The sequence below is a fragment of the Sus scrofa genome, chromosome X, assembly GCF_054392235.1.
Source record: "Sus scrofa isolate SSC_HxYL_T2T_F1_AM1 chromosome X, Sscrofa_HxYL_maternal_Yorkshire_Landrace_v2.0, whole genome shotgun sequence".
NCBI lineage: Eukaryota > Metazoa > Chordata > Mammalia > Artiodactyla > Suidae > Sus > Sus scrofa.
This window is the reverse complement of record NC_139401.1, coordinates 6,313,578-6,341,189: the sequence shown is the minus strand read 5'-3', so window position 1 is coordinate 6,341,189 and position 27,612 is coordinate 6,313,578. Positions and strand designations below refer to the sequence as shown.

At 45.6% G+C, this 27,612-nt stretch overlaps 1 protein-coding gene across 14 annotated transcripts in view; it reads left to right on the top strand.

The window, feature by feature from the left end:
- Positions 1-27,612, top strand: part of LOC146394448 (neuroligin-4, X-linked) — a 401,455-nt gene that overhangs the window by 80,779 nt on the left and 293,064 nt on the right. For all 14 annotated transcript variants that reach the window (XM_085007085.1, XM_085007078.1, XM_085007089.1 and 11 more), the window contains exon 4: positions 7,919-8,664. In XM_085007085.1, coding sequence (XP_084863211.1) covers positions 8,193-8,664 — 472 coding nt within the window. In that variant the 5' untranslated portion in view covers positions 7,919-8,192. The remainder of the gene's footprint in view (positions 1-7,918; positions 8,665-27,612) is intronic.

The following is a 27,612-nucleotide window of genomic DNA, read 5'->3' as shown; positions in this document are numbered from 1 at the left end:
TTTTTTCTTCACATTATCATGTTCCATCACAAGTGACTAGACATAGTTCCCAGTGCTACACAGCAGGATCTCATTGCTAATCCATTCCAAAAGCAATAGTTTGCATCTATGAACCCTGAATTCCCAGTCCCTCCCACTTCCTCCCCCTCCCCCATGGCAACCACAAGTCTGTTCTCCAGGTCCATGAGTTTCTTTTCTGTGGTAAGATTCATTTGTGCCATATATTAGGTTCCAGATATAGGTGATATCATATGGTATTTGTCTTTCTCTTTCTGACTTACTTCACTTAGTATGAGAGTCTCTAGTTCCATCCATGTTGCTGCAGATGACATTATTGTTCTTTTTTATGGCTGAGTAGTATTCCATTGCGTATATATACCACATCTTCCTAATCCAATCATCTGCCAATGGACATTTGGGTTGGTTGGCTGTTGTGAATAGGGCTGCAATGAACATGTGGGTGTATGTGTCTTTTTCCAGGAAAGTTTTGTCCAGGTATATGCCCAGGAGTGGGATTGCTGGATCCTATGGTAGTTCTATATTTAGTTTTCTGAGGAGCCTCCATACTGTTTTCCATAGTAGTCACACCAATTTACATTCCTACCAACAGTGAAGAGGGTTCCCTTTTCTCCACACCCTCTACAGCTTTTGTTATTTGTGGACTTGTTAAGGAGGTGGTACCTCATTGTCCGTTTGATTTGCATTTCTCTAAATCCCTAAGTCAGTGATGTTGAGCATTGTTTCAAGTGTTTGTTGGCATCTGTATATCTTCCTTGGAAAAATGTCTATTCAGGTCCTTTTCCCATTTTTCCATTGGGTTGTTGGCTTTTTTGCTGTTGAGTTGTATAAGTTGTTTATATATTTTAGAGATTAAGCCCTTGTCAGTGGCATCATTTGACTCTATTTTCTCCCATTCTGTAAGTTGTCTTTTTTTTTTTTTTTTTATGGTTTCCTTTGGTGTGAAAAGCTTGTCAGTTTGATTAGGTCCCATTGGTTTATTTTTGCTTTTATTTCTATTGCCTTGGGAGATTGACCTGAGAAAACATTTGTAAGGTTGATGTCAGAGAATGTTTTGCCTATATTGTCTTCTAGGAGTTTAATGGTCTTATACCTAAGTCTTTAAGCCATTTTGAGTGAATTTTTGTGTGTGGTGTCAGGGTGTGTTCTAGTTTCATTGATTTACATGCTGCTGTCCAGTTTTCCCAGGAATACTTGCTGAAAAGACTGTCTTTTTCCCATTTTATATTCTTGCCTCCTTTGTCAAAGATTAATTGACCATAGTGTCTGAGTTTATTCCTGTGTTCTCTGTTCTGTTCCATTGGTTCGTATATGTGTTTTGGTACCAGGACCACACAGTCTTGATGACTGTGGCTTTGTAATATTTCTTGAAGTCTGGAAGAGTTATGCCTCCTGCTTGGTTTTTGTTCCTCAGAATTGCTTTGGCAATTCTGGGTCTTTTGTTGTTCCATGTAAATTTTTGGATTGTTTGATCTAGTTCTGTGAAAAACATCATGGGTAATTTGATATAGAGTGCATTGAATCTATAGATTGCTTTGGGTGGTATGGCCATTTTTACAAAATTAATTTTTCCTACCCAGGAGCATGGAATAGCTTTCCATTTCTTTACATCTTCTTTAATTTCCTTGATTAATGTTTTGTAGTTCTCAGCATATAAGCCTTTCACCTCCTTGGTCAGGTGTATTCACAGATATTTGATTTTTTGAGGGGAGTGCAATTTTAAAAGGTATTGTGTTTTGTATTTTTCTAATATTTCATTGTTAGTATACAGAAATGCAACTGATTTCTGAATGTTAATCTTATATCCTGCTACTCAGCTGAATTTGTTGATCAGTTAGAGTAGTTTTGGGGTTGAGTCCTTAGGGTTTCCTATATATAGTATCATGTCGTCTGCATACAGTGACAGCTTTATCTCTTCTCTTCCTCTTTGGATGCCTTTTATTTCTTTCGTTTGTCTGATTGCTGTGGCCAGGACTTCCATACTATGTTGAATAACAGTGGTGAGAGTGGGCATCCTTGTCTTGTTCCAGATTGCAGTGGGAAGGCTTTCAGCTTTTCTCCATTGAGCTTTATATTTGCTGTGGGTTTGTCATAAATGGTTTCAATTATGTTATGTTCCCTCTATACCCACTTTGGTACGAGTTTTTATCATGAATGGATGTTGGACTTTGTCAGGTGCTTTTTCTGCCATCTATTGAGATGATCATGTGGTTTTTGACTTTTCTTTTGTTGATGTGGCATATGACATTGATTGATTTGTGTATGTTTCACCATCCTTGTGCACCTTGGTCGTGGTGTATGATCTTTCTGATATGTTGTTGGATTTGGTTGGCTAAAATTTCGTTGAGAATTTTTGCATCTATATTCATCAAAGATATTGGCCGATAGTTTTCTTTTTTGGTGGTATCTTTGGTTTTGGAATTAGGGTGATGGTGGCGTCATAGAATGTCTTTGGGAGTGTTCCTTCTTCTTCAACCCTTTGGAAGAGTTTAAGGAGGATGGGTATAAGTTCCTCTTTGTATGTTTGGTAGAATTCGCCTGTGAAGCCATCTGGTCCTGGACTTCTATTTGTAGGGAGTCTTTTAATGACATACTCATTTCATTTCTAGTGATCAGTCTGTTGAGTTGATCTACTTCTTCTTGACTCAGTTTTGGCAGGCTGTAAGTCTCTAGAAAGTTGTCCATTTCTTCTAGATTGTCAAATTTGTTGGCATACAGTTGTTCATAGTATTCTCTCATGGTTTTTTGTATCTCTACAGTATCCATTGTGATTTCTCCTTTTTCATTTCTTATGTTGTTTATTTGGGTTTTTTCTCTCCTCTTCTTGGTGAGTCTGCCTAGAGGCTTGTCAATCTTGTTTACCTTTTCAATGAACTAGGTCTTGGTTTTATTGATTTTTTTTTTCTATTGTTTTTTGAATCTCTATTTCATTGATTTCCTCTCTGATCTTTATGATTTCCTTCCTTCTGCTGACTTTAGGTGTTGTTTGTTCTTCTTTTTCTAATTCCTTTAGGTGACAGGTTAAGTTGTCAATTTGAGATTTTTCTTCTTTTTTGAGGAAGGCCTGTCTGGCTATGCCTTTCCCTCTGAGCACCGCTTTTGTGGCATCCTGTAGATTTGGAGCAGTTGTGTCTTGATTATCATTTGCCTTGAGTGTTTTTTAATCGCCTTCCTGATGTCCTCATTGACCCATTGTTTTTTTAGTAGCACGTTGTTTTGTCTCCTCCAGAAGTTCCTGGACCAGGGATCGAACCTGTGCCACAGCAGCCCCCGAGCTGCTGCAGTGACAATGCTACATCCTTAACCCACTGCACCCCAGGGGAACTCCAGTGTCTAGAGACATGTTTGATGGTTAACATAGAGACGGGGTCGCTGCCAGCATCAAATGGGTAGAGACCAGGGTGGGGGTTGCTACCCTCTCTAGGGTTCAGGACGGCCCCCACCACCAAGAACAGTATGGGTCCCAAATGCCAGCAGAGCGGACTCTGAGAGACAGTGCTGGAGGCTGATTGTCCTCTATTTGTGGGGCTTGCCTGATTGCCCCCCAAAATGAGGGAGTCAGTAAGATAGCCGAAAACATAGGACTGTGTTGAATGCCTGACCTGGACCTGGTGAGTGCGAAGAGTCCTGCTCCCCATGCTTGTCCTCTTAGATCCAGCTGGTGTTCTGCCTCTCTCTGGCCCTCAGGGCCTTGTGGGGAGGTGCGTTTTGATAGAGACTTGATCATACGATGCAAGCGTGGCTTGTTGGTGGGATGCTGACTGCGTAGTCTTTTTTTATTTTATGGGAGTCTGGTGGACTTCCAATGTTGGGTTTGTTTCAGGGCTACAGCAGCGTGAATCAGTGATACATCTGTCCGTCCATTTTCAGATTCTTTCACCATATAGGTTATTACAGAACATCGAGTGAACTTCTCTATGGATTATACGAGGTCCTTGTTACTTACCTCTTTTATGTCCAAGAGTGTGTACATGTTATTCTCATCCTCCCAGTTTATACCTTCCCCCAGCACCCTGGTTTCCCCTGATGCAACCCAAAGTTTGATTTTGATATCTGTCAGTTTGTTTCTGTTTTATAAATATGTTTTTGGGTATCACTTTTCAATTAGATTCCGCATGTGAGTGATATCATATCATACTGGGCTTTCTCTGTCTAACTTCACTTAGTATGGTCATCTCTAGGTCCATCCATGTTGCTGCACATGGCATCATTTTTGTTCTTGTTCATAGCTGAGTAGTATTCCATGATATATATAGACCACATCTTTTTTATCCATTCATCTGTCCGTTGATGCCTAGGTTACGTCCATGTTTTGGCAATTGAGAAGAGTGCTGCAATGACCAATGAAAGCCTGTATCTTTTTGAATGAAGAATTTTGTCTGGATACATGCCCCAGGAGTGGGATGGTGAGATCACAGCTTCCTGCTCAGTCTGTAACAACATGTGACCTAGAGATGCTCTCCTCCACTTAGAACGAGAGAAACAGTGGTGTGGGCTCGACGACTTCTACAAATTCACATCATAAGTTCTGGGACAAATCTGCCCCCGGAATTCTACCTTTCTAGAACTCTGCCTTTTGGGGACTGTGCCAGGCCTTGTGTGGATTCACTCTTTTAATCCCCAGAGATTGGGAAACCCCATCAGTCAAGGGAGGCTCAGAACATTTCAACTCCTTGCTCGCTACCTGCTGGTTGCCAAATCTGGGCTGAGGTGGGTGTAGTTTCTCTCTGGACCTGGGAGTCTTTTCAGCAGCTCCGTGTTGAACGCCAGCATTGCATGGCTATGGCGGGGACACTGACTGGGCCCCGTCCTTTGCAAATGGGCTCCTTTCCAGCTCTCCCTGCCCCTGTGAAGAAGGCAGGACACGCCATTGACTTAAAGCCCATGGAGGTGGACTTCTCCAGCCCATACCATTTGGGGCTCCAGTCTGTTTGAATCAGAAGTCGCTGGCATCTCGTGTGACTGTGAGGAAGGCTCGAGAAGGAAGTACCAAGGCCACTTTTAAACCAGAAGGGCTTTCAGGAAAACAGAGAATTCCACACATCACCTCATTGGTGTTCGTGCCTGTCTCTTCATTATTCAGAAATTGGATCACAGTGTGGCGGAAATCCAGAGGTTGTCTGCAGGCGAATTCGGGGATGGAAGCAAACCCAGACATCAGCCACAGTGGGGGACTGGGGTGGGCGATGCCAATTTCCACTCTCAGTGCTACAGTCCAGCCTTTCTGTGCATTGTCTTTCAACTGATTTCCCTTGGCCCAGGATGTCATGGATTACGGGAATTTCCCCCCGAGGTCTCTGAGCTCCCTGATGGATCTGGCTCAGATACGTTTCATTAAAAAACAAATTATCCGTTTGACACCTTCCTCTTAACTATTCGCGGAAATGGAATGCGTGATTATATTCTAGTTCACAGATACTCTGAATAACCCACCGTGTCCTTAGAAACACATTCGTCTCTTCTGGATTGAAGAATGCTGCATTTAAAGGGAGAATCCTCACAACACTTCATGTAATGTTTGCTGTGTCTTAGCTGTCTTTGACACGACTCTCTGTTCTTGTGTGGCTTCGTTAATGTCATGTGAGCCACGCTCAACAGCACTCAAGATTAAAAAAATACAAATCAAAACTATAACAAGGTGCCACCTCACCTGGTCCAAATGGCCATTGGTAAGTCTACAAATAACACATGCTGGAGAAGGTGTGGAAAAAAGGGAACCCTCCTACACGGTTGGTGGTGAAAATGTAAATTGTGCAACAAGTAGGGAAAACAGTATGGAGGTACCTCCAAAAAAGAAAAAAAAAAGAAAAAAAGAAAAGAAAGAACCACCATAGGATCCAGCCATCCCACTCCTGGGCACATATCCAGAGAAAACAATACTTTGAAAAGATGCAGCTACTCCTGTGTTCACTTCAGCATGCTTCATAATTGTCAAGACATGGAAGCAACGTGAGTGTCCATCGGCAGGGGAACAGATAAAGAAGATGTGGTCCCTACATGCAATGGAATATATTCCTCAGCCATAAAAAAAGAACAGACTGTCATTTGCAGCAACATCAAAGCAACTAGAGTTTCTCATGCTGAATGAAGTTAGACAGGGAAAGAGCAAGAACCAGATGCCATATATCACTTATACGGGGAATCTTAACAAAACGATCCAAGTGAACTTACATGCAAAACAGAAAGAGACCCACTGACACAGAAAACAAACTTAGAGGTATCCCAGGGAAGAGGGGTGGCGGGGATAAATGAGGACCTGGAGATTAGCATATAGCCTCTACTCTACATAAAAGAAATAAGCAACAAAGACCTACTGGACAGCTCAGGGAATCTGAAAAAGAATGGGTCTATGTGTATATCACGGAATCCCTTAGCTGTACACCTGAAACAAACACAGCCTTGTGCATCAGCTGTACCTCAATAAAAATGGGAAACATTTCCTATGAGCCATGGTTCATGTATGAGAATCGTCCTCTGAGCCACAAATGGACGAGGTTACCATTTAAAGGTTGCCCCTCCCAGAGTCGACAGGAAGATCATACCCATGTTCCCATAAGCTGTTTCCATAGGCTGAAAGGTTTTCTATGAAAATTGGAATAGTGAATAGCATTGAGAACTATGTCTAGATACTCATGTTGCAACAGAACAAAGGGTGGGGGAAAAACTGTAATTGCAATGTATACATCTAAGGATAACCTGACCCCCTTGCTGTACAGTGGGACAATAAAAAAATAAAAAAAAAAAAGAAAATTGGAATAGTAATAGTAATGTCCACACCTTACTTTTTTCTTTAAGGGCCACACCTGCAGCATATGGAAGTTCCCGGGCTAGGGGTCGAATCGGAGCTGCACCTGCCTACCTGCATCACAGTAACGTAGGATCCAAGCCATGTCTGCGACCCACACTGCACTCAACTCACGGTAATTCCAGATCCTGAACTCACTGAGTTGGACCAGGGATCGAACCCGCATCCTCATGGATGCTTGTTGGGTTTGTTACCGCTGAGCCACAATGGGAATTCCCTGGCTCCACTTTTTAGAAGGGAACTCAGATGCTGGGTGATGATGTCTGGAGCCTCCAGACAGGTACCTATCAGAAGCCCAGCAGGAAAGAGGAGGCAGTCTCCCCCTTTCTGTTTTGTGATGTTCCCTTTGTGTCCACCGATCAGTACCCACGTCTCCTGAAGCCAGCCTGGCTTGGGTGCACACTTCCCTTCTGGGGAAGCTCTCAGAGCTTCACTCGTAGCATCTTGGGGGAAAATGACCGTTGTCTTAAATGTTTGGGGAACAGTGTTAAGGGATGGCTGTCCATTGGTGGGCTGGGCTGACCCATGATTGCAAAATGAGGAGATGGCGGCGTAGCGCCCTGTGCCGTATGTACGACCTGTGGGATGTGCTTGTTCCTTCCACAAAGACCTGCATGTTTCCCAAATGTTGATTTATCTCAGGTGAGGGGGCTCCTTGCCAACCTTAACTGCTGGTCTGGCTCAAATCTGCTGCATGGATGAACAGCTGTACGTGCATCAGCAAATAAGAATTTTCTAGGTGTGGCGTTCACACTGTGACTCAGTGGTAACACACCTGACTAGTCTCCATGAGGATGCAGGTTCGATCCCTGGCCCTACTCAGTGGGTTCAGGATCCGGTGTTGCCATCAGTTATGGTGGAGGTGGCAGATGCGGCTCGGATCTGGCATTGCAGCTGGCAGCTGCAGCTCTGATGTGTCCCCTAGCCTGGGGACGTTCATATGCTGCAGGTGCCGCCCTAAAAAACAAAACAAAGACTTTCCTAGGCTGCCGTCGAGGGTTCTATGGATGTCACAGCCAGAGACCGTGTGTGTTTCGTGGGCGGGAGGGTCATTATCTCGCCTCATTGTCTTTGTCTGCTTCTTTCTCCCTCCAGGCTGACCGCTCTGCCTGGGACTTCTCCTAAGGAAGCATCACCCTCAGGAGGTGCTGGCTAATCACCGTGTCCTCAGAATCGCCCGCGTGCTGGAATTCAGGCCCCGGATTGTAGGACAGCCGCCGCCGTTGGGCTCTGTCTATGACCCCTCTGAGAGGCTTGCTGGCGAGCCCACGGCCTCTCTTGGGTCCAGCTGCCCGGATCACGCCCCCTCTCCGCCGGCCAGCTTCCCCACTCAGTGTGCTTAGCGTCCCTGCGGATGCCGCGCTGAACAATGTCAAGACCCCAGGGACTGGTATGGCTTCCGCTGGTCTTCACTCCCGTCTGTGTCATGCTCCACGCCAAGGTCCTGCTGTGCATCACCGCCCTGGCCATCAAGTTCACGCTCATAGACAGCCAGGCCCAGTACCCCGTGGTCAACACCAACTATGGCAAAATCCGGGGCTTGAGAACACCCTTGCCCAATGAGATTTTGGGGCCCGTCGAGCAGTACCTGGGTGTCCCTTATGCCTCGCCTCCGACCGGAGAGAGGCGCTTCCAGCCCCCGGAGCCCCCGTCCTCGTGGACGGGGATTCGGAACGCCACCCAGTTTGCGGCCGTGTGCCCGCAGCACCTGGACGAACGGTCTCTCCTGCACGACATGCTGCCCATCTGGTTCACCGCCAACTTGGACACGCTAATGACCTACGTCCAAGATCAGAACGAAGATTGCCTTTACTTAAACATCTACGTGCCCACGGAGGACGGTAAGTCCTTGATTGGAGCAGAACACAGGCGCGCCCTCAGCCTCAGATGGGCCAGGAGGGTTTTAGAAGGTCCCGTGCTTGGTATTGTCCATGCGCCATGTATCTTTCTCCCCATGTTCCCAGTGCCATTACTGTAGGCACGTCTTCTTCCCACTTCTGTGCACAGAGCATCCGGTCACTGGGCGGGATGCTTCTGAACCACTGCCTTCTTGCCCTGTGTGGCCTTTGGAGCGTCGGTGTGGGGTTTCTTTGCAGAGGACAACCTGTGTGAGCAGAGGGTGTCCTAAGTTTTACCTGAATCAGCTAATAAAGGAAGGCATCTAGAGGAAATAGTAGGATTAAGACTTTCAGCAGACTGAACACTTTGATAAGCGATGGTTTCCTTTTGCTTAAATGGCTTAAGATATTTGTACTTTTTGTTTTGTTTTGTTTTGAGTTTTAAAAGGAACCGCTGATTGTTCTGAAAAGAGCAGCAGGGAAGAGTTCCTGAAGCGATGGGAGCTGATGGTTTCGCATCCCTGTTGTTGATACCCATTTGAATTCTTTCCTTCCCCTCTTGACTGCCAGCCAGGGGCTCACAGGCTAGTTATGGCAGAAAATAATGCGTTTGCTTCAACAAAATGCCCCCTTTTTGGGATACCACCAGTGACCGTGACCAGCCATAAAAAATGCTCCACTTCCGTATTTGCGCTTGATCCGATGCGAGGAGACCTTGGCTGTCTCCTTGTTCCTGTCGATGTGAGATGGACATGTTTTTCCAAAGGCCAGGCAGATGCATGCAAGGCTGCAGGAACAGCCCGTTTCTCATGGGTCGTGGGCACATGCTCTTCTTAGACAAGGAGAAGGAAAAGCAGAGAAGGGGATTTTCCTGGAACTTAAAAGAAGTAAATTGAGAAAACCACAGACTTCACCATGTGCAATAGAAATTGGGGTGCCTCCTTGTCCTTGGTGACTTGTATGGAGACGTCTTTTCTCCCTTTAATCCTGGGGAACTCTTTTTTTTTGTTTGTTTTTTCAATGAGATGTGGCTGAAAGATCTGCCATTCGCAATTGCAGGATTCAGTGTTCTCCACCCTTGTACGGCATCTGTCTGTCATGATGCGCTTTCTCCCTGTGGCTGCAGAAAGGGGGTGTCAGCCCTTTGCATGAGAAACCAGGTCTGGGGTGTCATCCATGAAAGAAATGAACTTCAGGATATCAGCCACGGGTGTCTGGCCCTTGTTGCTATGGCAACAGATCACACGGTTCCCTTACAGGGTCTAGGTCAGCGTGGGATGGCACAGACTTAAACTGATGCTGGACCCCTCACGTCCATGCCCTGGGCTAGGCTGCCCTCGCACTTGGCGGCCCCCCAGGAGCCGCGGGGCGCCTCTGTAAGGTGATGGATGGCCCCATCCCAAACCATTTAGCCTTCTCATTTCATAAGCCAGCTGGGTCACCATCTTTCTCATAAGGCACTATTCAAAGAAAGGAATACAAAGACAGAAGTGGGGGGGGGGACCCCAAAACAGGGGTAGAGAATTAACATTGCTTGCATGGTTTCCTTGATAGGGGCTGGGTAACTTGAATAGAGTTAACCTCGGGAACAAAGAATGCACTTCAGATTGGATGCCACCAAAGGAGAGGTGCATGCCCCCCTCCACCCGCCTCCAGTTAGACCACCCCTGAAAACAAATCAACAGCTTCCTGGGTGACAGACGCATCCTTGGGCCATCGTGTGGATTGAAAGGACAATCACTGAATAGGAATTTGGGGCTATGGAAATGTGAAAAATGCTGCCTCATAGAAAAGCAATCTAAATTTGAGGAGAAATGAAGTGCTCCCTGCTTAGGTCTCTGGGGGGTTTGGAGGGCGTGTTTGCCTGCGATGTGTCACGCCGCCGTCTTGATGGGACAATCAAATCTAATGGGGGCCGAATAGGTAAAAATCAATCCTCCTATAATTTATACAGAATGGAATTTTGCTGGTGAGTGAAGCTGTGTGTTGACAGGAACAAGACTTCAAAGCCAGTCGGGTCAGGAGTTTGACAAAAAAATAATTTGCATCAATTTGAGAATCAATACGGAGGTGTAGATATTTATTCATCAGTTATTATGAAGTGAGTAAACTCTGCTTCCGTAATAACCCATTGAAAGGATGGTATGCTGATTCCTTCAAAAACCTTCCTTTTTTTTTATTACTACTTTTTATTGAAGTAGAGTTGATTTATAGTATTGGGTTCATTTCAGGTCTACAGCAAAGTGTTTCAATTATATACATATTTTTTTTCAGATTCTTTTTCATTGTAAGTTATTAATAGGGAATACAGTTCCCTGTGCTATACAGTAGGACCTTATTGTTTAGTTTTGTGTAGTCATGGATATCTGTGAATCCCAAACTCCTCATTTACCCCTCCCCCAGCCCTTTCCCTTTGGTAACTATTTTTCTGGTTAACTTGTGTACTGTGTTTGTGGGTCTGTTGGTGTTTTGTCAGTCCGTTCATTTGTGTCATATTTTAGATTCCACACATAAGCAGCGTCATAGAGTATTTATCTGTCTCTGACTGACGTCTCTCAGTCCATCCATGTTGCTGCCCATGGCATGATTTCATTCCTTTTCATGACTGAGTAGTATTCCACTGTATATATGAACCACATCTGCTTTATCCACTCCTCTGTTGGGGGACACATAGGTTGCTTCCATGACTTGGCTGTCATGACTAGTGCTGCTCTGAACATGGGGGTGCATGGATCAAAGACCTTCTGTGAGGGCCTGTATGAACTCATAGCACTGTGTTTCATGAACACAAATATTCTATTGAATATTTGGAATTCAGAATTCCACGTTTCTACTTCATTTTTTTTTTTTTGATTCATACTTGGGCATTGATCAGATGGTGTGGGTGACGAGCAGACGAAACGTCCCTGCCAACGACAGTTCCGAGTTCCTGTTGCATGCCACTCACGCGTCGCTTGTTGGCATGGCAACGGAGACAAGCATTCTTGAGAGACAGATGATTGTCGCAGGCAGAAAAATGTCTGGCCCTGGCGTTCCTGTCGTGGCTCAGCAGAAACGAATCTGACTAGTATCTATGAGGATACAGGTTCAATCCCTGGCCTTGCTCAGAGGGTCGGGGATCCGGTGTGGCCGTGAGCTGTGGGTGCAGGTCTCAGAGGTGACTCAGATATCATGTGGCTGTGGTGTAGGCTGGCCACTGCAGCTCTGATTCGACCTCTAGCCTGGGAACTTCTGTATGCCACAGGTGCAGCCCAGAAAACCAAAAAAAATACCAAAAGAAAGAAAAACAAAAAAATAAAAATAAAAAGGGAATAATGTCTGCCGAAAAGAAGAGCAAGTCCTAAACCTGGGAAGGTGTGAATATATGTTACTTTACAAGGCCAAGGGGGTTAAGGTAGCAGATGGGATGCTATTTGCTTGTGTATTGACAAGAAGATGGGGGAAATATCTTCTGGTTTATGGGGGTGGGTCCTTATTTAATAACAAAGGTCCTTAGTTGTGAATGAAGGAGGCAGAGAGGCGATGAGAGCCAAGAGGGAAAGAGCAGAAGAAAAGGCACACTGGGCATGGCTGCCTATGAGGACAAGGAGGAGCCTGGAGTCTAGGGGTCTAGGCATCTGGCCGCTGCTTGAAGCCAGAGAAGATAAGAAGTGGGTTCTCTCCTGGAGCCCCCCGAAAGCAGCACAGCCCTACTGACATCTGAGTTGTCGTACCCAGTGGTGCTCTGACCTTCCAAATGCCAAGGGCATAAGTCCCTGCCCTTTGAAACCACAGCATTGGTGGCAGTATATAACGGCAGCTTGAGAAAACACAGAGCTTTGCTAGCCTTGGATAGAATTTGAAATGCATAGCAAAACATCTATATACCTTCACAGAAGACAATATACATAACACTAAAGAGTTGTTCATAGCTATTTTTATTTATTTTTTAATTTTTTTCTTAAGGCTGCACCCACGGCATTTGGAAGTTCCCAGGCTAAGGGTTGAACCACCTGAAGGGCTGTGACCTGCCACAGCCACAGCAACGCAGGATCCGAGCCACATCTGCAACCTCTGTCACAGCCCCTGGCAGCACCGGATCCTTCACCCATGGAGCGAGGCCAGGGATCGAACCTGCGTCCTCACGGATACTAGTCAGATTTATTTCTGCGGTGCCACGATGGGAACTCCACCAAAGAGTTGTTTAGAACGTTCTGAACTCCTACCCATTGTAATGCACCTGATGCTCTTTTTACCTCCCGAGGAGCTGGTGTACACGCATCCACACTCATTCGTTTTAATGCCAAGGAGTGAACATGTGGTGCTTTGCCTTATACGTATCAAGGAGACAAAACTGGTTCCCAGTGGCGAGTGGACATCTTGCAAGGTTTCCGATTTAACCTGTAGACAGTAGATTCCCAACTTTGGATTCGTTGTGTCAATACAATATTCTGGCGAATGCTACTCAATTCTCCATTCAAAAGATACACTGATTTTATGCAGGAATGTGATGAAGGGACATAGACAGTTTCCCAGGAATCTGGAACAAAAGTCCAAGGGAGGTGTCATGAAATAGCACACAGCCAAACCTCCACGTGGTCCTCTTTTCTCATCTGTCCCCCCAAAATGTCACCATGGCAGCCATCCCTCTAAAAGTCTCTTTTTTTTTTTTGTGGTTGAGCACAATCTTTCGGGCTCCCTGTTCGCTCTGGACCTCAAGAGTCTGATCTGTTCTAGGGAAAGGGATGTTGTGCCCATTCGAAAAATCATGTCTTGATGGATTTATTTGAGAGAAGGGCGGTTCTTTCGTCCTCCCCCAGCCCCGGTTTCATTGAGATGGAGTTGATACCCATCGCTGTGTAAGCTGAAGGCGCACAGCCTGATGGCTTGACTTAGGTTGGGAAATGAGCATTATAGTGAGTGCCGCTAACATACACGTTCTCGTGTGGGTATAAGAAAAAGGAGGAGAGGGTTCCTGTCGGGGCTCAACTGGGAATCCCTGAGGACGCAGGTTGGATCCCTGAGCCCAGTCAGGGGGTTCAGGATCTTGCGTGGCTGTGAGCTCTGCTGCTGTTTGCAGATGCAGCTCAGATCTGGCGTTGCTCTGGTTGTGGCGTAGGCTGGGGGCTACAGCTCTTATGTGACCCCTGGCCTGGGAACTTCCTTATGCCATGGGTATGGCCCTGGGGAAAAAAAAAAAAAAGACAAAAAGAAAAAGAAGGAAATGTTTTTTCCTTGTGATGAGAACTCTTAAGAATTATTCATGACATCTTTCCTGCATCTCTTAGAGCCAAGATACCTACAGTCATCAATACTGCATGTGACACCCCTAATACTTAGATCTTAGATCTGGACGTTTGTACCTTTTGATCAGCTTCTCTAGTTCTCCATCTCCCCACCCTCATCCTGGCTGCGAAGAATCTGATCTCTCGTTCTATGACTTGGGTGGTTTTTTGCTTCTCTTTGGTTGAGATTCCACGTCTCAGTGGATACGGTATTCACCTTGTTCTGATTTCTCAAGGTCTGTCCACATGGTCCAAGATAGTACGAATTTCCTTTTTCATGGCTGGCTAATACTCCTTTCTGTATCTACACCACACCTTCTTTATCCACTCATGTCTCAGTGGACACTGGGGTTGCATCCATGTCTTGATTATTGTGGATAACGCTGCTCCGAACATGGGGGTGAAAATATCTTTTCTGTACCCTATTTTATTTTATAATTTTAAATGTAATTTAGTTTTCCTATTTGGTTAATTTAATCTTTTTAGGGCTGCACCTGTGGCATATGGAAGTTTCCATGCTAGGGGTCGAATCGGAGCTGTAGCAACCAGCCTACGCCACAGCCAGATCCAAGCCACATCTGCAACCTACACCACAGCTCACAACAATGCCAGATCCTTAACCGGCTGAGCGAGGCCAGGCATTGAACCTGTGTCCTCAAGGATACTAGCTGGGTTCATTACTGCTGAGCCATGACAGGAACACCTCTGTATCCTTTTTAATGAACACTGCGTTCACTCCTTCAGCTTGGCTTGGAGGATCAGTCAAGAACTTGCTGCCAGGATGCAAATGCCAGCTTGCCCCCTTTTCAGTTGAGTGATTATATGGGCTGGCTGAGTAACCTGGCTGGTACATGGCTCAGTTTCCTCATGTGTGGTAGAATGTCCTAAAACATCAAAGATATGGACCCACTTGAGGTCTTGGTAATGTGATGCTAGTGGGGTATAATTCGTAGTGGAATAGAGAACCAGGACTTTTCAGCTACATTGCATATGCATATTGGTATTTTATATATATATGTATTCTATATGTGACATATAAATATATAATCCCATGCTTAATCAATGTGCATCTTCTGTAATGTGAGTTTGTACTGCCATTCTGCTGGGGGTCAGCTTAAGAAGTGGGAGCAGACGACATCCTTTCTGGCATGGCTCTAACAGAAGGAAATTTGGAGGAATGGCCTTGAGGATTTGGCTGCACCTGTGGCATATGGAAGTTGCCGGGCTGGGGATCGAACCTGCACATCGGCAGTGACCCGAGCTGCCATAGAGGCAACGCTGGATCCTTAAGTTCCTGCGCCAGAGTGGGAACTCCTGGAATGACATTTTTTAAAAAAAGAGGAGCATATTATCTTGTTCTGTTTTATTCCCCAGCTTTGTCTTTTTCCAGCCTGAGTTGTCAAAGGGATTTTGAGCCTCCTCTGTGACTTACAGAAATTTAATCATCCAGGAAGCATTAAAATTCATTTCTTGGAAGGGACCTCCGAACATTCAAAGACAGTAGAACTACTCTTTTTTTTTTTTAATGTGAGATCAAGGGGAAATTAATTTTCTTTCTCTGCTTCGTCAAATCACAAATAGTTCCGTCGCATGCAGAGAGGGGCAAAATCTAGGTGAAAAACTAAAAGTGGACTCCGTTACCACCATGAGCCAGATGTTTTCCCAACAACATCAACATGTGACTTGGTAAAAAAAATCATTACAGGATCCCCATTTTGGTCTGTCCCTGGGGTGTTTGATGTGGTGTAGACACAGCTTGTAGATGGAGCTCGTTGCTGGACAGTGATTAAATGCATATCTCCCCGACAAGGATTAATTTAAAATGATTTAGTATTTGGTGAAGACAGTTAAACTGGTGTGGAGTTCTGACCCCGTGTTGTCTCTCCCAGCTCAAAAGATGCACCCATAGAAAAATAATCCGGGGGAGAGTATAGAATTCCATATGTTGAGACGAATTCGGTGTGACGAGGTATAATACTTACACCTGCTTGAAAAACGTAGAAAAACCCTCTGTAAAGCAGAGCATTTTGCTTTACATGCCTCATTTCCCAGAACATGAATTTTAACTCCATTCCATTTGCAAATTGATAGCTGTTTTTTACAAGGAGAATGAGTTGGCATGGCTTTGGGTATATTAAAATGCAACTTTGCTGTCCTTGAGTATGATAAGCCATGTTACGAAATAACTGTTGGAGACAGAAACTTGAGGTGTAATTAGTCTGTTAGAATATGTGTTTGTGCCCCCAGATTTCCCCATTGTTTACTTGTGCAGAATCTTGCCCCCCCAGGACGTGTGATAACTTCATTTGTTGCCACAGACTCTGCCGGTTTGGGCACAGTTGTTTATTTTATACCTACTTTTGGCCAAACCTTCAACCCCTTTCAGTATTTAGTGGCCTCAGGTATGAATAATAATAGCGCTACCTGAATATATATATATATATAATATATATATGTATATATTTTTAGCATTATAGTGATTTTGGAGTAAGCTACTGTATAAGAAATAATCATAGGAGCTCCTGTTGTGGCTTAAAGGGTTAAGAACCCAACACAGTGTCCGTGAGGATGTGGGTTCGATCCCTGGCCTCGCTTCAGGGGTTAAGGATCCAGCATTGCCATGAGCTGCAGTGTGGGTCCCAGATAAGGCTCCCGTCTGGTGTTGCCATGACTGTGGTGTAGGCTTCAGCTCCGATTTGACTCCGAGCTCGGGAATGTCCATACGCAGGTGCAGCCAGAACATGAAAATTAAAAAATAAAGAATGATAAAATACAAACGATCGGTGTATCTTATCATTTTAACTGTATGGTAATTCGCCGTTTCTCTCCTGGTAGGGTCTGTCATTGGATGAGATGAAGTTCCTTGAGTGCTGTGACTGGGACTTGGGCTCTGTCTTGAGTTTGGTTGGTTGTCCTAAACCAGGACATTGCCATAATATAATAGTTCCATGTTTTCTGCTCTGTGGGGATAAGTCCTTATTCTGGGCATGGTAACACCCAGTCTGCGGTGCGAGCAAGCAGAAGCTGAGACTTCATTAGCTTCAGATGTAAGGACCATGAAGCGTCCAGGAGGTGCAGAACAGCAGCCCCGTATAAATAAATCAAACCTGCACCTCACTGGCGAGCTTACAGGCAACGGAAGCAGAAGGAGTCTGTAAAAGAGTCATCTTTTCGTGTCCGAACCACTGGCTAAGATGAAATGAAGATGAGGCGAGGGAGTCGTTATCGTATGCATGCAATCACATCTTCCAGATTTAGGCTTAGAGACGCACGTGTCCCCACACTGGAAGCAGATCAGAAGAAAATGAAAAAGAAGACTTCCTGTTAGAGGTCACAGGTCTGATGTATTTTGGGTGGCGAAAGTGGGCTTTGGTGTCTTGTGTGTGGTGTGTGGGTAGGATGTTAGAGGAAAACCCCTGAGGAAAAAAAAAATCCATAATTCCCTTACGATCCAGGGTGTTGGATCATTTTCCTTCTTCCTGAAAAGCCAAATGGCACATGAAAATGTCTCTCCTGTGCTGTGTGCTCTGAATTCCCCAGCAGTCTGCAGTTTCCCTTAATCAAGACCTGGTCTTGTCTCCTGTGAATGTGATTGTGTGTACGATAGTCAAGTTTGCCCCAGGGATGGTGCGTGTTCCCATCAGAAAAGAAAAAACACTTTCACAATAGCCAAGACATGGAAACAACCCAAATGTCCATTGGCAGATGTTTGGATTAAGAAGATGTGGTATAGATACACAAAGGAATACTACTCAGCCATCAAAAAGAACAAAATCATGCCATTGGCAGCAACGTGGATAGAACTAGAGACTCTCATCCTGAGTGAAGTAAGTCAGAAAGACAAAGACAAATACCACATGATGTCACTTAACATTTGGAATCCAATATACGGCACAAAGGAAACTTTCCACAGAAAAGAAAATCATGGACTTGGAGAATAGAGTTGTGGTTGCCAAGGGGGAAGGGGAGGGAGTGGGCAGTACTGGGAGCTTGGGGTAAATAGATGCAGACTATTACCTTTGGAATGGATGAGCAATGCGACCCTGCTGTGTAGCACTGGGAACTATGTCTAGTAACTCATGATGGAGCATGATAATGTGAGAAAGAAGAATGTATGCATGTATGTGTAATTGGGTCACCATGCTGTACAGTAGAAAAAAAATAATGTATTGGGGAAATAGATAAATAAGTAAAAAACATATATATATATATATATGTGTATGTATGTATACCCTGAAAAGATCGATGGGTCTCAAGCAAAGAAGCTTTTATCCTCGCTTTCGACAAGATAGGAACACTGCAGGTTCCAAAAACACTCCTCTGCTTTTTGCAGAAAATGGATGTTTTGAGCTGGGTTCTGCTCCCTCTGTGGTATGACATGACAGAACCTATCATTCCGTCGAAAAGTGAACATCCAGGATTCACCGACCATCCCATCTTTGCTGCTGTATATATATTTCTAGAATTTATTTATTTTTATTTTTTTTGCCTCTTGGGTCCGCCCCTGTGGCACATGGAAGTTCCCAGGTTGAATCAGAGCTGCAGCTGCCAGGCTATGCCACAGCCACAGCAGCATGTGATCCGAGCCACATCTGCCGCCTACGCCACAGCTCACGGCGATGCTGGAGCCGTAACCCACTGGGTGAGGCCAGGGATCAAACCTGCATCCTCATGGATCCTAGTTGGGTTGGGTACCACTGAGCCACAACAGGAACTCCTTTTCTGCTGTATATCGACGGGCGTTCTAATGCAAGCCAGATAATCTATTGATCTCTGGATCCCAGCTCTGACTCTTGGTGTCTTTTCTTCTCTCCTTACTCTCTTAAGATCCTTCTTCGGTGATTTGTTTAAATAATGATGGATACATCACGATTTGCACTTGGCGAGCGCAAGGCTCTGGGGGTGTCCAAGGGCTGATGTGTAGGACTGTGGGTTTTTTGATGGGAAAGTTAATGAGCTCCAACAGAAGCAAAAGTTCCAGAAAGGGGCCAGTAGGCAGAATGAATTGAAGTAGGCCGTGCTTTGGAGGTTTCAGGAAAAGAATTTGAAAAATGGAGTTCCTGTCGTGGCTCAGTGGTTAACGAATCTGACTAGGAACCATGAGGTTGTGGGTTCGATCCCTGGCCTTGCTCGGTAGGTTAAGGATCTGGCATTGCTGTGAGCTGTGGTGTAGGTCGCAGACAGGGCTCGGATCTGGTGTTGCTGTGGCTCTGGCATAGGCCGGTGGCTACAGCTCCGATTGGACCCCTAGCCTGGGAACCCCCATATGCAACGGGTGGAGCCCAAGAAATGGCAAAAAGACAAAAAAGAATTTGAAAACTGACATTTTTCCCATCAAGGATCCATGATGGAAAGGTGTTCACCAGTCTGGAGATGAATATGCCAGGCAAATACTCCTGTGTTGTGTGAGGAAGAGGTGCTTTCCGGAGTTCCCGTGGTGGCTCCGCAGCAACGAACCCAACGAGTGTTGATGAGGATGCAGGTTCGATCCTGGCCTCGCTCAGTGGGTGAAGGCTCTGGTGCTGCCCAGATCTGTGGCCCTGTTTTCTCCTTGCAGACTTGAAAACCACTTCCTATCCTTTCGCAGGGGAGGGCACAGTGTTTAGGGCATGACGCTGCTTGGCTTCCTTTGCTGGACAAAGCAAGAAAGCTGTTTTCTTCTCTGCCCAAAACTGTTTCCATGTTTCTCTTTAGCACCAGTGGACAGAGGCCGCATTTCAGCAGCAAAAGCATAGATTAAATCATTGCTAATGACATCGAGGTGAATTCCAGGCTCCAATCAAAACTGAAAAATGGGGAGTACCCATCATGGCTCGGGGTGACGAACCCTGGCTGATATCCATGAGGACACATGTTCTTTCCCAGTGGGTTAAGGATCCTGTGTTGCCGTGAGCTGTGGTGTAGGTTGGAGATGTGGCTCGGATCTGGTGTGGCTGTGGCTGTGGGCAGCTACTGCTCTGATTCACCTCCTAGCCAGGGAACCTCCATAGGCTGCAAGTGCAGCGTAAAAAAAAAAAAAAAAGAAGAAGGGCTTTCTGAGTTTCCTAAAACTAAGCTTGTTTGTTGCTTCTCATGATGGACCAAGACATAAAAAGTGCAAAATGGGGAAGGAGGGAGAGATAAAACCATGACAGAACGATAGGAAGGTGCTTTGATGGTATCATTTAACATGCAAAGTACTCACTTGGGTATCCTTTGCATTGTTATATTTTTGACACTGGAGGATGCATAAATGGAATTCCATCCAAAGGGATACCCATGCACATTTTGCTTCTCACCAGACTAGGCAGTAAGGTTCAAGCAAAGAACAAGAGGTCCCATTCTGACCCAATTCATGTGTCCTTAGTGCCCCAAATTTAAAAAATTCATGAAAGGCTTTCCTGCTGCCCTCCCAATTTGTATCTGGTGAGATTCTTTTATGACTATATTCTCTAATGTATCACTTCTGGGTAACTACTATGAGATCAAGTTATGCCGATGGTGTGTGTTTTTAAAAAAACAGATTAAAAAAAGAGTAGCAAACCTTAGAGAAAACTCTGTTCGTTAAGAAAATTAAACTGGTAAAAATATATATGCTTAGGAGCTCCTGCTGTGGTATAGCAGGAACTGTGGCACCTCTGCCGGGCCAGGATCCCCAGCCTGGAACAGTGGGTTTAAGGAACTGGTGTTCCCGCAGCTGCAGCATAGGTCTCAGCTGTGGCTCACATCTGATCCCTAGCCCGGAAACTCCACGTGCTGGGGTGGCCAAAAAAGAAGAAAGAAAGAAGCTTCGAGGAGCTATTTCCTGTTGAGTTTAAATCAGGTCGTGCGCTCATACTCCATCTGGTAGAAGGATGCTTGCATTTCATGTTGCTCAAAGAAAGACATTTGGGAATTGCATATCATACCAGCCAGTCTCACGTGACCGAGAGTGAGTGCTGGAAACAGACATTTCTATCACAGAATTGTACCATCGTCCATGTAGAAGGAGCTGTACCAGCCTGTGACCCAGACTCCTTCCCAGTTTCTCTGTTCAGTCACCCCCTGAAGCTCTAAGCAGAGATGAAAAGCCGATGAAAAGCTCTAAGCAGAGATGAAAGATCCTTCCCATTCTTCCTAGTGTTGGGATCCAACCATCATTCTACCTGTCTCCACCCCTAGTAGACTGCAAATGCTTCGAAAGCAGGGGTCATTGGTGAATTTAAGGAATGAACCCTCTGGGAGTTTCCATGATGTCTCAGCAGTCACGAACCTGACGAGGATCCATGAGGATGTGGGTTGGATCCCTCGTCTCCCTCCCTGGATTAAGGATCCGGCATTGCTGTGAGCTGTGGTGTAGGTTGCAGCTGAGGCTTGGATCCCGCGTGCCTGTGGCTGTGGCGTACAGCCCTGATTCAACCCCTAGCCTGGGAACCTCCATATGTTGTGGGTGTGGCTCTAAAAAGAAAGAAGGAATGAACCATCTACTTGAATGCATGGAACAAACGGACAAGCTGCCAGTCTCTGGACCTGCAGCCCTTTTGGAAACTGGCCAGTGGGGGACATTTGCAGCTTCGTAAGAGAGTTCCTTTCCCTGTTTGCAAGAGCGGGTGATCTGTACACGTGAAATCTCTCCAAACGGGGCTATAAAGACAGGCTGAAGGGGGATTGCTTCCTCTCCTAGCTGATTGCTTTGGAAATCTTTAAAGACAAGGTCTTAGGTTTCTTCCTCCTTGTATTTTGCAATACAAGGGTGAAAAGACCCTCTGACCCTCCTGCCTAGCTTATGGCAGTACAGCAGGTAGGCTCTCAATTAACTATATTAATCTTATGTGTATGTCTTGGTTCCAACAGTTTTTCCTTCCTCCTTTCTTCCTTCCTTCCTTCCTTCCTTCCTTCTCTTTCTTTTCTTTCTTTCCTTCCTTCTTTCCTTTTCTTTTTCTTTCTCTTCCTCCCTCCTCCCTCTCTCTTCTCTTTTCTTTCCCTCTTCCTTCCTTCCTTCCTTCCTTCCTTTCTTTCTTTCTTTCTTTCTTTCTTTCTTTCTTCCCTTCCTTCCTTCTCTTTTCTTTTCTTTCTTCTCTTTCTTTCCTTTCTTCCTTCCCTCCCTCCATCTCTCCCGCCCTCCCTTTCTCTCTCTCTCTTTCTTTTTTCAGCATTTTACTTCTTAATGTATAGATTGCATTCATTAAGAGAGACCAGGACTAGGAGCATCCTTTGTAGAAGGCTGCTAGCTGGAACCGCCTTCCCTTAAAAAAATAATTTTTGTATCTTATTTTAAAAGATAGGGGGCAGGATCAGGATGGCAGAAGAGTAAGCAGTGACATTCACCTTCTCCCACAAACACATCCCCAAAAAACCATCAACATGTAGAATGATTGGCCCAGAACATCTACTGCACGCTGGTGGAAGACCACAGACTTCCAAAAAAGGCAAGAAACCCTCCACATAACTTGGTCAAAAAAAAAAAAAAAGAGAGAGACAGGAGAGAAGAGGAGAAGAGAAGAGAAAAAAAGGAATCAGGATGGGACCAGCACTCCTGGGAGGGAGCTTGGAAACAGGAAAGGGGTCTGCACCCTGAGGGGCCACATAATTGATGGTGAGATCCAGCCAGGATGGCGGGGGCACCTCAGAGCCTCTGAGAAACGCTCTGCAGCCAGACGGAGCAGGACAATGCAGAGAGAGAAGCACATAGACCACCAGTACCCCAGCCTCTCAGTTATTCCTGATGTCAACCCATGGGCAAGCAATGACTCTCATTCTCTCAATATGCATTGCAAAGACCCAGAGTTGATCTTAGTGTGTGTTTTTTTTTTTTTTTTTTGGCAAATGCATTCAGCTCTTGGCTCATCTATCTTGAACCTGGAAGCACATGCTTTTTTTCATAATGTTTTAAAAAGTGATATCATACTTTACAACAGGAGCTGGAAAGCAAACGATCCTTCTGCTTCCCACAACAAATGGATCAGATGCACAAGAAAAAGAGGTCGGCAGCTGAGACTGGGCTTCCCACACAGGACGTTGCCTGCACAAGAATTATTCGCTGCAGCCCTGCCCACATCCTTTTGCTGTAGTTTCCCTGAAATGCCAAGCCCCAGAGTTGTTACCAGGGAAGGAAGCATGAAATTGGGGCAGAATGGCTAACAAACTAATTGGTTTGTAGTTTGGGGAAAGCAGTGGGCTGCCTGGTTTTAAATGCAATTGACTATTATTTTATTTCCTGGAGATGGAATCATTTCCAAGAAATTAATTAAAGTTCACAGGTTAGAAATGTGTTGAGGTGTTGCTGTCCTGACTCAGCAGTAATGAACTTGACAATGATCCATGGGGATGCAGGTTTGATCCCTGGCCTTGCTCAGTGGGTTAAGGATCCTGCGTTGCCGTGAGCTGTGGTGTAGGTCGCAGGCGCAGCTCAGATCCTGCATTGCTGTGGCTGTGGTGCAGGCTGGCAGCTGCAGCTCCATTTCCACCCCTAGCCTGGGAACTTTCATATGCAGCAAGGGTGGCCCTAAAAAAAAAATAACAGAACACTGTAAGTCTCACTTCTTTCATTTCTAGGACTTCATAAAATGAAAAAACAAATTTACAGGAAGCCAGCTGTACCTTCTCTGTGAGGCTTTGCCCATGGGCATCTAAATGAATGCTTGCTTCCACCATTGAAGAAAGAAATGAATGTGAAGGAAAAATAGTCAGATGCATCACTCAGAACATGTTATCTTTCTTGTCTCTCTCCGAGAAAGGGCTCTGAAGTCAGAGAATGGATCTTAGAACCTTAGCACAGGTGTTCATTCATACCTGCACTGTGACCGGATCATGAACTTAATAACTAAGTCTTGAGTGCTTCCATAAAGAGAAGGAGGGGAGGAAGGAGGGGGAGGGAGAGGAGGGGAGTTGGACGAGGAGGGGGAATGTGAGGGAGAAAAGAAGAGAAGGGAATGAAGACAGTGGAGGTGCCCAGGGACGAGACCATCTGAAGATGGAGGCAGAAATGCAGAGATTGGAAACTTCATTTACAAGCCAAAAACCCACCAAGGATTGATGAAAAAACCCCCAAAACTCTGAGCCGAGAGAGAGGGACATGGGCCAGAGGCTCCTCCAGAACCTACAGAGGGAACCAACTCAGTTGACTCCTCCGTCCTGGATGTCTCTTCTGCAGAGCAGTGAGACAATTCAAGTCCTGTTGCATTAAGCCACCCAGTGGGTCTCTAGTTCCAGTGGTGCCGGGCGTCTTTTTACAACCTCGATGATGTATTTCCTGTCTGCACCTCCTGCCTAGGCCCAAAGCAGCTAGAACAGCTGTTCTCTTCCTCTGTGGTTCTTAAAATCCTCTCGCTCCTTGGGAAGCCCCCCTGACAGCCTCTGGTGTCCTGGTTGTCTTCTCTTCTGCTCACCCGACAAGAACATCTTGGCTTCTTATCTCCCAAGGTGGTAGATTTTCCCACTGGACGTTTCCATGTATTTATGACCCAGAAAATGAACTCAGCATCCTCTACGGGGGATCTTAACATTAACTCAGCATTTTGGGAGTAATGCTCTTGTGGAATTCCCTCCACTCCAGGGTGGGAAGGACTTAGGATTTTCTTCTAACCCAAGGGATGTGATGGAGAGAGTATGCTGTGGCTGCCATGATGACATTGCATCGGCTTGGACCTTGTGTCTTACCAGTGGAACCTTTCTGCTGCCCAGTTGGTTTCCATGCTGTGTTGGAACAAACAGCCATGGTGGAAATGTCCCATGGAAGGAACCTGAAGGCGGCATCTGGTCAGCAGCCAGCAAGCAACGGAGGCATTGCGTTCAGCGGGCTACAAGGAATTGAATGTGACCAACCAACCCTGTGAGCTTGGAATCCGGACTTGCCCAGCCACTCGGATTTCCAAAGAGACCCCAGTTCTGGCCAACACCTTCCTTGAAGTCTCATGAGAGATGCTGGAAACAAGAGTGCCCAGTTCAGTTGTGTCTGGGTGTGTGATACACCAAAGCTGTGATAAAATATTCTTTTGAGCCATTTAGGTTTGTGGTTATGGGTGACGAAGCAGTCAGAAATGCGTGCAACATGGCATGTGAGATAAATAGATTTCATGTCTCTAATCATGAGCGAGGTGGCACATGTTTCATGCCCCTTTGGCCATCTGTACATCTTCAGTTGCCCAATAACTGAAGTTCCTCCAAGATGGCAAGTATCTGGTTGGCAGAATCTGTATTTTGAGACTCACCATGCTGGTTATTACTTGGCCATCTTTAGATGACAAGTGAACTCCAAGTTCAGTTCGCTTAAGGGGCAAAAAGGATTTGCTGACGCAACACACTGAGAGTTCTCTCAGTGGATGGAGCTTCAGAAATGGTGCTCTTGGATCTGAATCATTGTCACGTGGCACATTGGGTCTGTCGTTCTTCCTCGATGCTGACTTTCTTCTCAGAGAGGCTGTCTTCCTGTACTAGCGAAAAAGAAAAAAAACAAAAAACAAAACAAAACACCAGCATCTCCTTGTGATGACACCTTGGAACTCAGAGAGGCACGTTGGCTTGGGGTTGAGTGTTTTATTGGCCCAATTGGGGTCACAGGCCAATGGAGAACCAATTTCCATGTCTCCCAGAAGGGGTCCTTTGGATGGGGAGAGGGATGGCTGAGTCCAGCAGGAACTAGTATAGGGTGAATTCCCCAAAGGAAATTGAATGCAAAGCAGGCAAAACCTTTTGATGTCCACTCTCATTCCTCACGTTAGCAAGAGGAACCAGACAAGAAAGAAGAGTGTTGCCTCGTGGATTAGGAAGTAAGCATGAGCAGGAAAACCTTACCTAGCATTTTTTTTAAGGGCTACACCCAGGGCATGTGGAGGTTCCCAGGCTATGGGGTGAATTGGAGCTGCAGCTGTGGGTCTACACTATAGCCACAGTAATGCCAGATCTGAGCTATGTCTGCAACCTACACCACAGCTCACAGCAATGCTGGATCCTTCACCCACTGAGCAAGACCAGGGGACAAACCTGCATCCTCATGGATGCTAGTCAGATTCATTTCCACTGAGTCACAATGGGAACCCTGTATATTTCATTTTCAGCCAGAAGAACGTTGAGGTTGGAGAGTGAGAAACCTTGTTTGTGGGTGTTCATATTGTTTTGTAAGCATCTGGACCTCTTGGTGATGTGTATATCAAGAGACAAAACATCTAGCACACGAGGACATTTATACAGGTACATCATCCACACAGGGTGACATGCTGCAGAGAAACTTACAGGGCTGGAAGACCTCAGCTGATGGTAAATCCATGGTAACATACACCGTAACTCCAGATAGAACACTTTACCTGAAGTAGGGGAGGCAGTTTAGGACAGGCTGTAACCTGCTGTGCACACCTTTTCTTATAAGTGTTCCAGCTAAACAGGTGGCTTTTACTAAAGCATCAGCCAATTGAGAGCGTTGATGGGGGCAGGTGAAGTAGTATAGGAACAGCATTCAGTCTGAGCCTTTAACAAGGGGAAGGCTGGGGACAAGTTGCCTTGAGGTGGGCCATTGGAAAGAGGGCTGACAAACTCACATCCTTGGTTTCTTTCTCAGGGGTTTCTGCAGGAGGCATGGGAGGGCACCTTCAACTGTTGGTTTCTGCTCAGGGTGAGAGAGTGAGGGGGGCAGGCCCTCAGGATGGTGGTCAGACCTAGTCTTCAATCCTCATGCAGTTCTGTATACCTGGGGGTGGGGGCACACCATGAGTCACCTCCCTTCCCCAATTCTCTTTGGCTTCTTTGCTACCATTTCCTACTCCATGGACCTGGACATAAACAAAAGCACAGATTTTCTCTTGTATGCATGCATTCATTGAATCCTTACTAGGCACATTCTAATTGTCAAGGCACTTTGCCATCAGTGGTCCCAACTCTTCACTTGCAACCACACAGGAGACAATGGACAACTTGCTGCAATCTCCATTTAGTATAATCGATGTCCCTCTGTGGCCCCTTGGGGAGATTCAGGAATATGTGGAGGGACATGGGCTCCAGACTCTACAGGGTCAGAAGACAAGAAGGAGAAATTGGAAGGACAAGTAATTGGCTGAATTGCTATGGGGAGAGGCATTGCTAAAGGGAGCATGAACTGCATGTTCAAGGACAGAGCCCAGAGGCTGACATGAATATTGATTCTCTTAGCTGAGCATCCTTTAAGAGATTGAGCGAGTGAATTTGAAGTCTTTGCTCAGCCAAGCGTCTAAAGTGCAGCCACTATGGTCATTTAATTGCACAGTGACATGCTCCTGTTGTCAGCGGAGCCACAGAGAATATTGACAGGTATGCCCTTAGGAAAATTGAGAAGCCCAACAAGGACAATAGCTGAGCTAAAAAAGGGACTCACCTCTTTGTCAAGATGTGCATCAGGAGTGGATAGTAGAACTCAAGAGGCAGAACCCACCCTGCTCCTTCCTCTTGTTGCAAGAAACGTTCCTGGAACACAACCACACCCATTACTTTGCCCATTTTCTGCGGCTGCTAGAACCCTACGATGGCAGAGTTGAATAGCTGCAAAAGAAGCCATGTGGTTTAAAAATCTAAAACAGGTGCTAACTTAGCCTTTTTAGACAAAGTTCTCTGATCCTAGGTGTTAGGGAATGCCTTCATGAAGTCATTGGGGAATCTTGTAGTTCACCGACATGAATGACAGAGTCCAGGGTTTCATGCTATAATGCAGTTGTTCTCAGCCTAGCCACAAACTTTACCTCTTTCCTTTCTTTCCTTCCTTGCG